General features: G+C 35.6%; 2 protein-coding genes across 4 annotated transcripts in view; one reads left to right on the top strand and one right to left on the bottom strand.

Annotated features, from left to right (window-relative positions):
- The window catches only part of LOC126858531 (regulator of G-protein signaling 17), a 235,222-nt gene extending 221,982 nt beyond the window's left edge, over nucleotides 1-13,240 (bottom strand). For 2 of the 3 annotated variants that reach the window (XR_007688686.1, XR_007688687.1), the window contains exons 1-2: nucleotides 12,723-13,240; nucleotides 12,044-12,523 (exon numbers count right to left, since the gene is read on the bottom strand). Coding sequence is in view for 1 of the 3 variants with exons in the window: in XM_050608936.1 (XP_050464893.1) it covers nucleotides 12,044-12,073 (30 nt within the window). In the remaining 2 variants the exon portion in view is untranslated. The remainder of the gene's footprint in view (nucleotides 1-12,043; nucleotides 12,524-12,722) is intronic. The other variant, XM_050608936.1, reaches the window with a different exon arrangement.
- Nucleotides 1-14,544, top strand: part of LOC126858493 (protein turtle-like) — a 205,807-nt gene that overhangs the window by 113,843 nt on the left and 77,420 nt on the right. The window contains exon 2 of the mRNA XM_050608867.1: nucleotides 11,146-11,278. Coding sequence (XP_050464824.1) covers nucleotides 11,146-11,278 — 133 coding nt within the window. The remainder of the gene's footprint in view (nucleotides 1-11,145; nucleotides 11,279-14,544) is intronic.

Here is a 14,544-nt window from a genome sequence, read left to right as displayed (position 1 = left end):
AAGAATCGACCCCGGGACTTGTATGAAAACGCGGCTTGCAATCCGATAAGTGTAATCGCGAGAACTTCCGACGACCAGCTCGATCGTGTCTCGCTGGATTGTAGGATGTACCAGATGTTTATCGCATTCAGAAGCGTATTCAACTGACATGAGTTGGAGATCATCTCGGGGCAAGTTGCTCTTTCATTTGATTCATTCGTTTGTTTGAAATGGATAATAAGTGTTATAAACTTTCTCTTTGGTTCTTAAATAAATCTTTCGCAATATTCGATCGGCAATACTGGAGTATGAATTGTACTCTTGGCACAAAACATTTTATTAATCGCCAATTTTTGACTGCAAAGAATTCAAGTGATGATCGAAATTAATATCTACCACTATGAAGAGAAATTTGCTACAAAGGGCAAAGCAAAAAGTTTTAAAAATATATGTAGATATTTTATATTTGTGATTATAAAGGCGTATATTATTATCGTTACAATTAATATTATTATCGTTGCAAATGAATATTATATAAAAACGAGCTCAAATTTATTTTTTATTTTTAGATTAGATACAAAGTAAAAAAAAACTCAACAATACATTACGCAAGATAATTTTTGTTGGAATAGATTGTTATTGCTTACTCCATTATTTTTTTGTGAATTAATATGTTTACTGCAAAATTAATTTAAAAATCTTTATTTTCTATATATATTTGTTTCTATCGTTCGTTCAATGTATTTTAAACGTAATCTATCTGCCAATGTGCCGTTATTAGAATTAATAAAAAAAGTTTAATTATTTATCCTCGAATGTAATGATGCAAAAATTGAAGAGATATCTTGATATGTCATTTTCTTTTTGCTCACAATTATTATTTTAGTGAACTACCAATTTTTAAAGCATAATCAACTTAGAAATATCAATTTTCCTAACTATATGGATCTGTATATACATATTGTCATTTACAAATTTATTTTATAAATTGATACGAGTATCAAGAATTATTAAAAAAACTTTTAAATATTCTATTTTCGAGCTTGAGAACATTTAGCATCGCGGCAATAAGAATGAAGAAGGTGCAAAAATTGAAAGCACATTTTTATGCATTTATACAAAAGTAATACTTCCGTTATATATTCTCTCCATCCCATTTTTCGAGAAAACGACATTGCTCGATACCATATGTGATGTAGCTGAATTGAATTGCCGCTAAACTGTCTGCAAGGTGTATATTGTTTCGTTTAACGCGTGGACCGGCGAAAGGCGGTGCAAAGTCTGTGAAATCGAATCCAATGGCAACTCGATAGAGCGCTGACGTAGCCAAAAAGTGAGGATAGCTCCCTGGCCACGCGAGATGTCGATCGTCGATGTCATTTGTACGACGATGTCCGGCTTAAGATCAAAGTCTCGATATCATTCCGGGCTAACTACGTTGCCATGGAAATCGGCGCGTCGCGCACCGCCACTACTCTCAAATAGAGTCCAGGGCTGACTCGGTAAATCCTACGAATGGAATTGCCAGCCCGGATTCAGTATTGTTGGTCCAATGCGTTCAGTCAAAGAGAATTAGGGAAACAACATCGATATTGCAGTCGAGAGCGGAATGACAGGGCCCATCCGCTTATTCTTCCGCACAGCTGACAAAACGCGAGAATAATAATCGTTGTCTTTAAAAAATATATCATAAATAGTAGTTTTTATAACAAAAAACTTTTCTTACAATTTTCATCACATTTTTTTATTTAAATTGACTGCATTAATCACAATCTGTGAGGATTTTTATTATTAAAAGGTACTCTGAATTTTGTAATAATTTTCATTATCAAGGGTATAACTAGTAATTGTAAATTGTATTCCTTCTAATTTCTGTAGCAATTTAACATGCAAAAACACGCAGTGATGGCATTACCATCATACTTTTTTAGAGTATAATACAATCAATTGCCTTTTATCTCGATTCGAAAGAATTCGAACTTGCTACGACGGACTTCTAGTTTCGTATCGTATTATTGTGACTTGTGCAACAGATTTCTTTCTCCCCGAGTTTATGAAAAAAAAAAGCATGATAAGATGAACCCGCTTATCAAAATTACGAATCCGTTTTACGATTATTATTCTGCAGTTTCTTCTTTAAAAATTGTTATCACTCTAACGAATAATATGCATACGAACAATAAATATGCTATCGAACTTTGTAAAGGGCCGGTTATCATTATTCGTAACAACGTTTTTCGTTTCCGCTTTTAAAATCAAGCACAGTCATTATTAGTGATTACTCGACTACCAATTACAAACTTTAATCACAAATTGCGTTGACAAAAAAAGAGATATTTATTTTATAAATTATTTTTTGTTTTTCTTCGCGTAATTATCATGAACAGTATCATCTACCATTTATTGTAATATCAGATTAAATCAATTATTTTTTAATCTTCTTTCAGTTTCCGATAGTGACAGTATTTCTATTTTTTACGGCGTTCTCTTTATTTATATTTTGCAGTGATATTAAATTCACATTATTCAACCAAATGTACGATTTATATTAATTTTCTACATCCGACATATTATTCTGACATTCTGAAATATATATAATACGATAGAATTCAGCTGGTGTCGGTCGCCGCGGCTAATGGCACTGCCAACCATATTTTCATTTAACACGATCGTATATTTCAAAGCAGAATAAATCACCATCGGTTGTCGGCATTTTTTGATGATTAAGCTGTAAGCTGGAAGACAAGATTTATAACCTGTTCCGAAGTATGGTTTATTGACGATTCGCAGCAAGACGATATTTGGACTGTTTGGAAATATTCCAAGGACGGCTGTTCATTTTTTTTCCTTGTAAGAACCTTCAATCCGGCATAGAAACGAATGAATCGCGCAGAAACGAGGGCAAGCTAACAATTAATTGCATAAATTATTTTCAGCAAGGGATTCATAAATCTGAAATAATTCTCTAATCATTTAGAAACGGCTATGCATTTTCTTATTATTAATTTTTCATTGTACGATTCAATTTTGTCGAAAATAGTGGAAAAACAATTCGCGCATGGTCGCAGCTTCATGCTAATAAAGTAAACGTTCAATTATTGTCAATTATCAATTATTATCGCTACAGAGATGGAGATCGGCTCATGCGATTAATCAACATCATTCATGCATAGGATGTCATGCAAAAATAATAGTTTACTACCATATCACTGATTTGTACCACAGTTCTATCTGTATATATTATCGGCTGTAACATGATTTTATAATATAAATATGAGGCATGCTTGAAAGCATGAATTATCAGGAAATTATATAACAATATTATGAATAATATTTTATGCAGTATTTTTTATATAGATAGGAAAGCAATATTGAATTAGATAAAAAGAGATAGTATACAGATATAAAAGTATCATAATAATTAAAAATATATTTCTATGACTCAATTTCTACAAAAAAAAAAATTGTAATTATAATGAATATTGTAATATCATGATAAAATATATTACGTCATACGTGATATAAATTATTATATTGATTTATAACATGTACATTTATTGTGACATCATATATGATATATTATTATAATATATATTTAAAAAAAAGAAAACAGAGAATATACATATGTATTGATAGTTATATAATTTTTAGATTATCATTACTGATACAAATAATTTTCGAAATCATGATCTCTGATAAAACAGATTTCAAACGTAATAAAGAACTTTTACTTGTAATTTCTGGATATAATATACACTAATTGGAAGCTCAAAAAATCGGATAAATCTAGAGAGTATTCAGCGTGCATCATCTTTACGACAGTAATTCCGCGAAAATACAGTATAGATTTCCTCTCTGATCATGGAGCTTGGTGCCGTATGGTTGCAAATAAATAAAGAATGACAACAGACGGCTCAGCGGTTGTTGTTATTGTCTCGATATGACATATGCATGAATAATTTAATGCGCTATTAAACATTCTGATTGATAAATAAATTGTGTGTATGCGCGGAAGTGTACGTATGATTGACATTGGAGGAATCATGAAGGTCTTTTGGCTCCCTATAACTGCTGAAGTATAATTAAAATGAATACGGATGAAAATATAATAGAAAGATTCCTTTCTTTGAATTTTGACATAACAAAAATCAAAATACATATAGCTGCAGCGCGATTGCTATTATTACGTGCATTCTATGCATTATTATTTTATTGATCGGTATTATTCAGATTTTTTGTCTATGTGTTTACATTGTTTATTTCCAATATGACTATTTTATTTTCTATTTTTCTGATGTAAATACGCGTGTATATAATCAACCAATGATCTATAATATGTAGATATAAAAAGAGAGAGAAAAAGGGTAAAACTTTACGCGATATATATAAAATGTAATAAATAAGTTCATTATTTTTCGTATTATCATGCCATGACAAATTAAATGAAATAAGCTATAATAAACATAATTCAAGAGTGTGATATTATCATATCAAAATATATTATATTGCAAGTATCACGCCTATAGCGTCACGTATATAGCGATATATTGAATGCGATGCGTGTGCGTGGCGGGATATATCGAGGAATATAGAAATGTCGAGCTGAGTGACGGACGGAATAAGAGAGCGTGACGTGCTCGGAGAGATTGTTTGGTGAAAAATGCTCCCCAGAGCCGACAGTATCGACGTCTTCGAGAAATTAAGTTCGACCAAGAAAAATGAAATACACGCGCACGGAGAGTTGGATGGAAAATATTTTGACAGAATATCACACGCACACACACACACATACATACATACATACATACAGACACACACACATATACTGGTTCAATAAGGGAACACCATAGGTATCGATGGAGAATGTCGTCCCCGATTGATGCAGGCGTGCCGAACACTATACCGTCGCAATCAGCCCAATTAAACCTTCGCGCTATGTAATTTCCTGAATAATAACATGCGCCGCAGGCATAACATTATATCAAGTATTTTAATCAAATCATGAAAGATTCAAATATTCAACGCTCCAATAAATTAATACCTAAAATCTCGCGTTATTTTTTTCCAGAAAATTCCCACATATAAATAAATATAAATAAATAAATAAATATAAATATATATATATATATATATATATATATATATATATATATATAATGTTTTCGCAACGATTGTTTTTTTATATATAAAAAAAAGAAAACTCCAATTTTGTAAACCAAACTATATATTCAATTCGTCATAATGTTTTATAATAGAAAAAAATCGTATTACATCATCTAAGCCAAATATTCTCATATCATGAATGGACTCAAAGTTTGTTATTTTATATTGTATTAACACACATAAAATAATGAATGAAGCAATCTTTTATACGCAAACGCCGAGGAATGAGCTCGATGTCTCTTCGAGACTCCTTTCGCGGATTCTTCAGGGACCTCGAGGATAGCGGATATTACGGAATCTCTCATCCATGAAACCGCGGGGATTTCACGAGCTCAAGCACGTGCTACATCAGCGTGCCGCTTATTGCTATGCATTGTGCAAATTGACAAGTCAATTTACATTGGCAAAACCAACGCGGTCGGCCGGGATAGGAAGGACAGATCCCTCAGGACGCGCCGTGACCGAAACGCCCGCTTTCATGATCTCCGGCTACGCCCCCGCAGGATATATCCGGGATGAAATGGCGCGGACTTATTTCCGGTATCAGGGTCGATGTCGCGAGATAAACCGGTCATTAAATAAATCCAGCGTGTGTGTGCGCGCGCGTACGTAGATCATCGTGTTGTCAGATCGCGACATCCGTCAACTTTGTCAACGTGTTTTGTAAACCGAATTCTCAATGCGATTGAATTAATAAATAGCTCGGCGTACGAACATTTATGCAACTCTCGCTGCATTTTAATAGTTTTCGTTGGACGCGATAATAATGCAAACCAACGCGATGATCGCGACTGGTAATAATTAAATTTCAACATAATATAATGGACAGAAATTATTGAAATGCCTTTGTATGCAAATAGAACGCGTATTGCTGGTAATCATGCGCGTATCTTTCAATTAACCGAGAGATTACAATTGTAATTCTCTGACAGAAATGCAAAGTAAACAGAACGTGTCGTGTTTCATTTTGCAAATTAAATAACTTGTTAATCTTAAATATGTATCGTTCCCGTAAAATCATCGAATCTTACATTTCTGTCTTACGCGATTAATTAATGTTGTGCTTTTTTTTCTCCTTATTCATCTACCCGTATCATTCTGCCGCTAATCGACGTCACCATATAAATTGAAAACTCTAAATGACAGATGAACATGACTAAAAAATTATAAACGCTTTTAAAAAAAACTGTAAGCAAAATGTTCCACGAAAGCTCGAAATTGAAAAATGTTAGCGTTGTTTGACGTTAATGCAATTCCGCTGTATGTTCGACATAGTGCAGTTAAAGTACGGTTTAGCTCAGTCACGTATTTAATTTATCAACGAAGTGTTTTCGCTTCATTCATTCAACCAACAAGGTTTCTCAAAATACTATATCCAATTACAGACTATTTCTGTATAAAATTTTAAGAGGGAGAAGTTTGCAAAAAAATATTTTTCAAAACATTGCATGTGAAAAAAAAAATATAGAAAGTCCATCCAGTCAATCGACAATATAATACTTTGGGGGAAACAAAAGTTTCCGCATATATGGTGTATAAATAATCAAAGCTGAACCGCAAAATATTAAACAATAATTGGAAAATACAAAGAATGCTTTTGGTGGACATATTTTATTCAAGAGTGTATCTATGATGCATCGACGTGATCTGCTGCCGTGAATAAATCCACGAATTCGCATAAGCGGCGAATAATACTGCACGTTCTGTAACCGCAAAACATTTCAATTATTATAAATACATTTTTTATTCGCTCTTTGAGCTCCCAATGTGTTACCAGACAGTATTTATTTAGTCCTGTAAACGGATTCAAATATTTCTAATATAATATTCACGGCAATCTGCCGATCTGGTACGGCTTACATCATTTACATCAGTAAAGTATTTGTAAATTTAACAGAGTTCTCTCCCCGCCCTCCCCCCTCTCTCTCTCTCTCCCTCTACTATTGCATAAAATTTAACAATTAATGCGTATATTTGTATACTGCACATGGAGGTTTTTCGCACGTTTTTCTCTACTCGAGCGTGAGGTGAAAATTTTACTTTGCGTTACTGAAATATGTCTCGATTATTTCATTAATTAATATAAATATTTGCAGGCATGTTTGGTGACAAAGGGACGAGAGATGTGAAGTAGTGAGAGATATTAATTTTTTATATGCGGTCATCATTTACTATAAAAGCAATCCAACAACGTAAAGAATAAAAAATTCTTAAATTTGCCATATACTTTTCTAGAGAAGAAAGAGTTAAAATCGCTGAATGCAGTTCTGCACATTTGCAATTAATTGAAATGCGCCGTTTGAAATATTTCATTCACGTCGATCGATTTGCGTCATTAGGAGCATTTATGTGGGTCAAATCAGAGCGGACCGCAAAGACCAAAGTCTCCTCCTCTCTCTTCCCTTTGATATTATCGATTCAGACCGTACGGTGTGCTTCTGGTTGCTACCGTTGCTGCACGACAGCCGTTTACGTACATGCTTCCCGCGATATGACAAACAGCATGACGCAAGCGACGCCTGCAACGACGCCGATATAATGCACACGTGTCGTTGATACGGCACGAAACGTCAAGACGTGTTTTCGAACGTCACCATAACGATCGAAGTAGACGCGAGAGGTAAAGCAAAGCGAAGGGTGCGAATATTAGCCGAGAGCAAAGGAAAAGCAAACGTCTTACGGTTTCTCGATACAGGGTGTGCCAAAAGATAATATATCGCGAACTACAAAATGTGTACTTTGATTGTTAGTGTACGATTTCATGGAAATTCATAAATAACTAAGAGTTCTAATTTTATTTTCGATAGCATATACTCCTTGATAGTTTAAATAAATAATTTTGAACATTAAACCAAAGAGAATATCTGAAAACAAATCGAGATGCCAAATTCGTGCAGCATCTCACTTTGTACTACGATATTTTCCACTTCATTTTTCGTCAAATTTTCAAAGATTTATAATCTAACACGAAAAAAGTAGAATTTTTTTCTAGAAAATAATTGTTATAAATTTTGATATCTTGTTATATATTCAACATGAATAAAACGCGCGTTACTTTCCATTTTTAAATTCCAAATTAAATTACTTACGGAATTGATATAAAATTATGTAACAATGCTCGTAAAAATAATATTATTAACTAACTATTAAATATTATTAACGTATATGAAAAGATTAATTATTTTTTGTTCCATGAAAGAAAAATATATACACCAAATATACGCGCAAGTATCAAACGATGTAAACTCTTACATGATAAAAACATCGCGAAAAATACACTTTGAGCTCCCGCTGGAGCGTAAGATGTCTTATATTAGATACTAGACGCGATGACACGGTGCACTCGTATTCGTATCTCGAAGAGAGGAAACGAAAAGAGTACATAGGATCGAGCTCTCTGGCGAAAGAGAGAAATATTCCAACCATGTCGGCGAGATGGTACCGGAAACCATTACACGCGTCGAACAACGAACATGCGCAACAACATCTGCTCGCAACGCCTGTCAGCTCGATAAAATCATCCGTCGTTAAAGCTGCGGCTAGCCCGCGACGGATATCACTGATGCATCGAAACGACGAAGAAAGAAAGCTCGAAAAAAGGAGGAAAAAAGATAATTCATCTCCTTTGGGATGTGCTGAACCGACATTTCGTCGAGATTCCGTTCCCTAATACCGCGATCGGTTTTAAGATCCGATTTTAGGATAAATCCGCGAGGAATAGTCGCGAGATGCGTCCGCGCTCGTAAAAGAACACTAGAATTCAACGGTCTATCATACGACATTAATCCGATCAGGCCGGTCGGTAAGACGTAATACCCTAATTTTCTCCGAATTTACGAGGAGAAAATTTTGTGAGGACACATTCTCTCATAACCCGTCCGCCACACCGAATTATTTCATCGGGCAATTCATGTGATCCACTCCGATGATCCTCTCGACGGGCTCTGCTCCGTGACTGACTACTTTTCAGTATTACAGCAATGAGAATTTTGTCAGTTAATAATGGCTACTTCTCGTCCATGTAATGTTGCTTCCAACCATATTCAATCTAAGTTAGCGATAGAGATTAGACAATTACCCACAACTACATGTACGTAAAAGTTCAAAGTTTATAATTTTATTAAAATAGATGTAATTATTTTTTTATAAAATATTGCTTCTATATATTTTCATTTAAAAATAATTTATATGCATAAATAAGACGCAAATATAAGTTAGTAACTACTAACTAAAACAATCAAAGTTACATATGTTCCTAATAAACGTCACATACATCGGTCGTGCATTTTTTCAAGATCTAGAACGAGTTATTGCGTATGTATGAATGGTTCTTCCGTTACATAAGAAAATAATGGAAAGCAACGGTACGTTTTCATAACTGATGCAGAAGTATATATGAAACGAAGCATTTTTATCGAACAGGCAACTAGGTAATTGTAAAAAATATTACTTATTCCAGGCTGCGCCGTAGACGGCGCAAATGCAAAACGAATGCTTATTGCACTTTACAATCCGTCGCAGATTTTATTCTTAATAAAAATATCGCGTTCTCGAATAAAACTTTACGTCAATACGAGTCAGCCTTTGTTACTTCATATTTTTCACTCGGTGTATATATATATATATATATATATATATATCTCGGTAAACGGGTGTACAAAAGAAAGGAAGGGCTACCGTAACGGCATTGTCGGAAAAACGACGTAGCGAAATGTCAAAGCGGGCAGACTACAACGGTGATACTAGCGCGTATCTGCTGATATCTCTGTAAATAGTTCAAAATTCTCGCACCGTATTGCGTTTGCATATTCCGAGAGAAAAAAAAAATAGGAACGAAGAGAGAGAGAGACATCATAAATAAAAACGATCATTTAATTTCGTTCGAAAGGATTGCCACATTTTTGTACCGCCAGCAACGCACCAGATGCGATGCTTTACCGACGTATCGAATTTTATCTTCACGAGCACACACTGAATTTTTACAGCCTTATTGCGGCATATCTATGCGCGAATGCATCAAAGCTTTCGTATGGCTTCGTATGATATGCAGCCGAAGATGTTTTATCGAAAATATAACGAAAAGCGCTCCTAAGGCTTTAGTTCATGGAACGAATGGAAAATGTCTGGCTCGTAACATACGTGCAATAATAATTGTTATTTTATACGTATTATAAAAATGTTTAATAAATGCCATATTATAATTAATGTGCTTGAAATATATGTAATTAAAGTAATATAATAAAATTTGCCGTTGCGACATTTTTTTTTATTGATAATATAAAATTGAATAGGAGAATTAGAGAATAACGCGAACACGAATTTATTTTTACTGACGTAACGTTATCGTTGAATAAACTAATAAATTAATACAATTTAACGCAAAGGTGTTTATCCTAATATTAAACGCGATTATACGTATATTGGTTTAAACGAGCAATAATAGGCTGATACTTATCGCATTAAACGTCGCATCGCCGAATAATATAATCACAGAGAAATTCGCTTTTGGAAACAAATGCGATACGTAATTGCATACAAAGTGAAAGATTATTCTGATAAAATAAATTCATTTATATGCCACGCGAGCAAATTGCACTTTTATCAATATGCAGACGTATCGCGTCCGACTTTGCAAGTTACATTTTATTATTGCATACGCGTATAAAATCGCGATCACCTGATTACGTCTCTAAAAAGAGACTCGGTTCGCGAGGAAAACTTTTTTAAAAAATTTTTCAAAAAAATGAGCACATACATATGTCATTCTTTATCAATTTTAATCATCTTTAATAATTAATTTACCCGATTAATTAGCCTCGAACTCACCTCGCGATCTCCTTTAAATATTAGATAACGAAATTTACTGAGAGTTAAAAAAAAAAAATATTTTTGCGCCATAAAGTTATTACGCAATTAAGAATAGAGAGTTATCGATTATATTTTTTAAAAATGCCCTTTTCCCTATCAAACCGAATCTAACTGCCCTGCATTTCTGTTATCTAGTACCCATATCACACATCGTGGCACTAGTCGGGGAAACCGCCTATCTTCCCTGCGACATATCAACCACTCACGAGGGAGACTCGGTGCATCTTGTGCTCTGGTATCGCGAGGATCTCGGTACATCAGTTTACAGGTAAAGTGCAATCAATTCATATATACAGGCAAGCGTACATTCGCGAGCGCACACACTCTCGCGGGAAGGGGGGAGGGGGAGGGCCACATAGTCGTGCATACATGCACGCATACATATGAGCATGTATTGCGATCTGCAAACTACGTACCACCGGTCGTTTCTCTATCGCTACAGAACGGATTGCAAACAGCCCGTCGGCACAATACGAGATTGGTAGTCGCTTTTATCCGAAAATTGTCTTTGAACGCGATTTTCGCGGTCGCTAAAAGAATATATATTTCTTGCTCGCGAGGAATATCGCCGTTGAATATTGCATAAGTATCGCTCTATACTGACTATTGAAAAAAAAAAAAAAGGCGAATCAGTATGCGTTTTGTATGTCAGAAATTGCCAATATTTGAGATATATAGTAATACATATGCAGTAATAAAATATTCTATTTTTTAAATATGCAGTTTTTTTATAAGACGCAAAAATATAAATTCTGTTCATTAATTTACAATATAAAATTTGACATTCGTTACACATGCTTATATTCACATTAATAATTATTATGTGAATAATGTATTTTAAAAATTATCCAAAAGGATACGTATGAGTAATTTTTAACGAGTATTTTTAAAACAATTCTTTTTATCGTATGACTAATAAATATTTTTTTAGAAATATAACCATAAAAAGCATGATTTATTATTACTGCACTTGTCGTATATAAGCCAAAAATGAAATCTAGTTAATTATAAATACAATCATATATAGACTCACCACTGTTTCTCGCTGCTTTCTTCGCCACATGATACTTTTTATCTTCAATGCGTTTTGCGAACATGTTTGAAAAACGACGTCCCGCGACAGACATTGAAACGCACGAAATACCGATTGCAAACAATAATCGCGACCGCGTAATTCAAAGGGTAGATCGAGGCGATCGTCCGTTGCTAGATTTGACACTCCCGACTTGTCATGCGACGTTAAGAGATATTCGAGATATTTATCACTGCGTGAAACATGTGTTTGGAGAATGACATCTCGTGACAAACACTGGCACGTGCGAAGCGATGGACGCCAATTGCAAATAATCGCGGTAGACGCGATCGCGTAATCCAATAGATGGATCGAGACGATATGATACGTCGCTAAATTCGGCACTCCCGACTTGTCACGTGCAACGCTAAATGGTACTCAAGTTACTTCGCGATCACTGCGCGAAACACGTGTTTGGAGAATGACGTCTCGCGACAAACACTGACACGCGCGAAGCGATGGACGCCGATTGCAAATAACCGCGGTAGACGCAATCGCGTAATCCAATAGATGGATCGAGACGATATGATACGTCGCTAAATTCGACACTCCCGACTTGTCACGTGCAACGCTAAATGGTACTCAAGTTACTTCGCGATCACTGCGCGAAACACGTGTTTGGAGAATGACGTCTCGCGACAAACACTGACACGCGCGAAGCGATGGACGTCGATTATAAATAACCGCGGTAGACGCGACCGCGTAATCCAATGGGTAGATCGAGACGATCGTCCATCGCTAGATTCGACACTCGCGACATTCGGCTATGTTGAAAGATATTTGAGATATTTATCATTGCGCGAAACAGGTGTTTGGAGAATGACATCTGGCGACAAACACTGGTACGCGCGCGAGGCAATGGACGCCGATTAGGAATAACTGCCGGTAGTCGCGAACGCGTCCAATGCAATGAATAGATTGAGATTCTCCATCGCTAGATCGACACTCCCGACGCGATGTTAAAAGATATTCAAGACACTTATTGCAGATTATGCGAAACACACTTGCCGATGCATACTTTTTCTCGGCACTCCCGAAATTCGTAATTATACTTCCATTCGACGATTTACGAATGTGTAAATATATTGATGGTTCATTGATTTTATAATGCTCACCTAATCATATTAATTGTTTAACGGATGCGCAGCGTGTAACGGATTCACACAAAAATAATCATGACGTTTATCGAAAAGAGACGCTGCTCATCGAAACCTCATCTCGCGCAATTTGATTAAACACATCGATCGCTGTCATTCGCGAAATATTCTCACGGCGATCGTACCGATTATCCGAATATTTTTCTCCGCACTTCCCGGAATCCATGTACACCTAATGACGGCCATTCGGCGACTAGCGAAGACGCGCGATTGTGCTAAAGGAAGATCGTTAATCAAGATTCTCGTCGCCTCGGAGTCTCAACACGCACCGATTAAACACCATTGTCATTCCCGCAAGGGACTCAGTTTCGATGTAATCGCGACGATTGCTCAACACTCGGTACTAGCGATCGCCATTCGGTGACTAACGGAAAACGCGAGAGCTTTTACCGCCAAATTCAGAGACGAAGCATAGACATTGAATGCATAGATTTCTAATGCATAGATTAAGAACTAACCAATCACACCCTCTAATCCTTTGTAACTAATTACGTCTAAACACATGATTGGTCAACATGTGGTTTAGGTATTATGCGGTGATGCAAGACGTGAAAACACTTGCAGGAATAAGTGACGCGATAGCCAATCAGCTCACCGCTTTTCGGTTAGAGTGAGAGGCATCGCTTTTTATCGCGCGAGCGACAAGCGTTCCTGCGCTTGCCTGAACGACAGCTACAATTCATTACGACTGTTTGCTGAAATAATAATTCTGTTCAATTCAAGAGACCCATAATTACACAACCAAGTTGAAGTAAGTCATATTATATTCTAGCAAAAATTTCATTCGATAGTCTCGCATATTCTACGGCGCGTGTACTCTTGACATTGTGTGATTAGAACAAGCTCGAAAAAAAGTCTTAAATGGTTTACACGTCGTATCTTACAGGCATGTAAGCCCGCCAAAACTGCTTGCCAAGTTTCTTGTCGACATTCAGTAACACGACACGACCATATGTTCACCGATTCTAATACATGTCAGAATCCTCCGAAATCGATCGAAAGGTAATTCTCAATTAATATCACGCATTTTAATTTAACTCTCTACGTATAGGAGCGATTAATTAATTTTCGATAGACAATCGAAATTTTTCTCGTTAACGTTCGACAAACGTTCTCGATAGACTTCGCGTTTCGTGTGTTATCAGTAATCGCTTCTTGATACGCGTGTTTGTTAAAGGAAAGAAAAATGATGTAGATGATATCGCGCATCCGGGAATGGATATACGGGACGCCTCTCTTTCTTTCATCCAATCGGAAACGAATGAACAATGTTGAATTAATGTATCAGATATTTGCGTATAATAT

This window comes from Cataglyphis hispanica, chromosome 25 (assembly GCF_021464435.1).
Source record: "Cataglyphis hispanica isolate Lineage 1 chromosome 25, ULB_Chis1_1.0, whole genome shotgun sequence".
Classification (NCBI taxonomy): domain Eukaryota; kingdom Metazoa; phylum Arthropoda; class Insecta; order Hymenoptera; family Formicidae; genus Cataglyphis; species Cataglyphis hispanica.
This window is presented reverse-complemented; position numbering and strand designations above follow the sequence as displayed.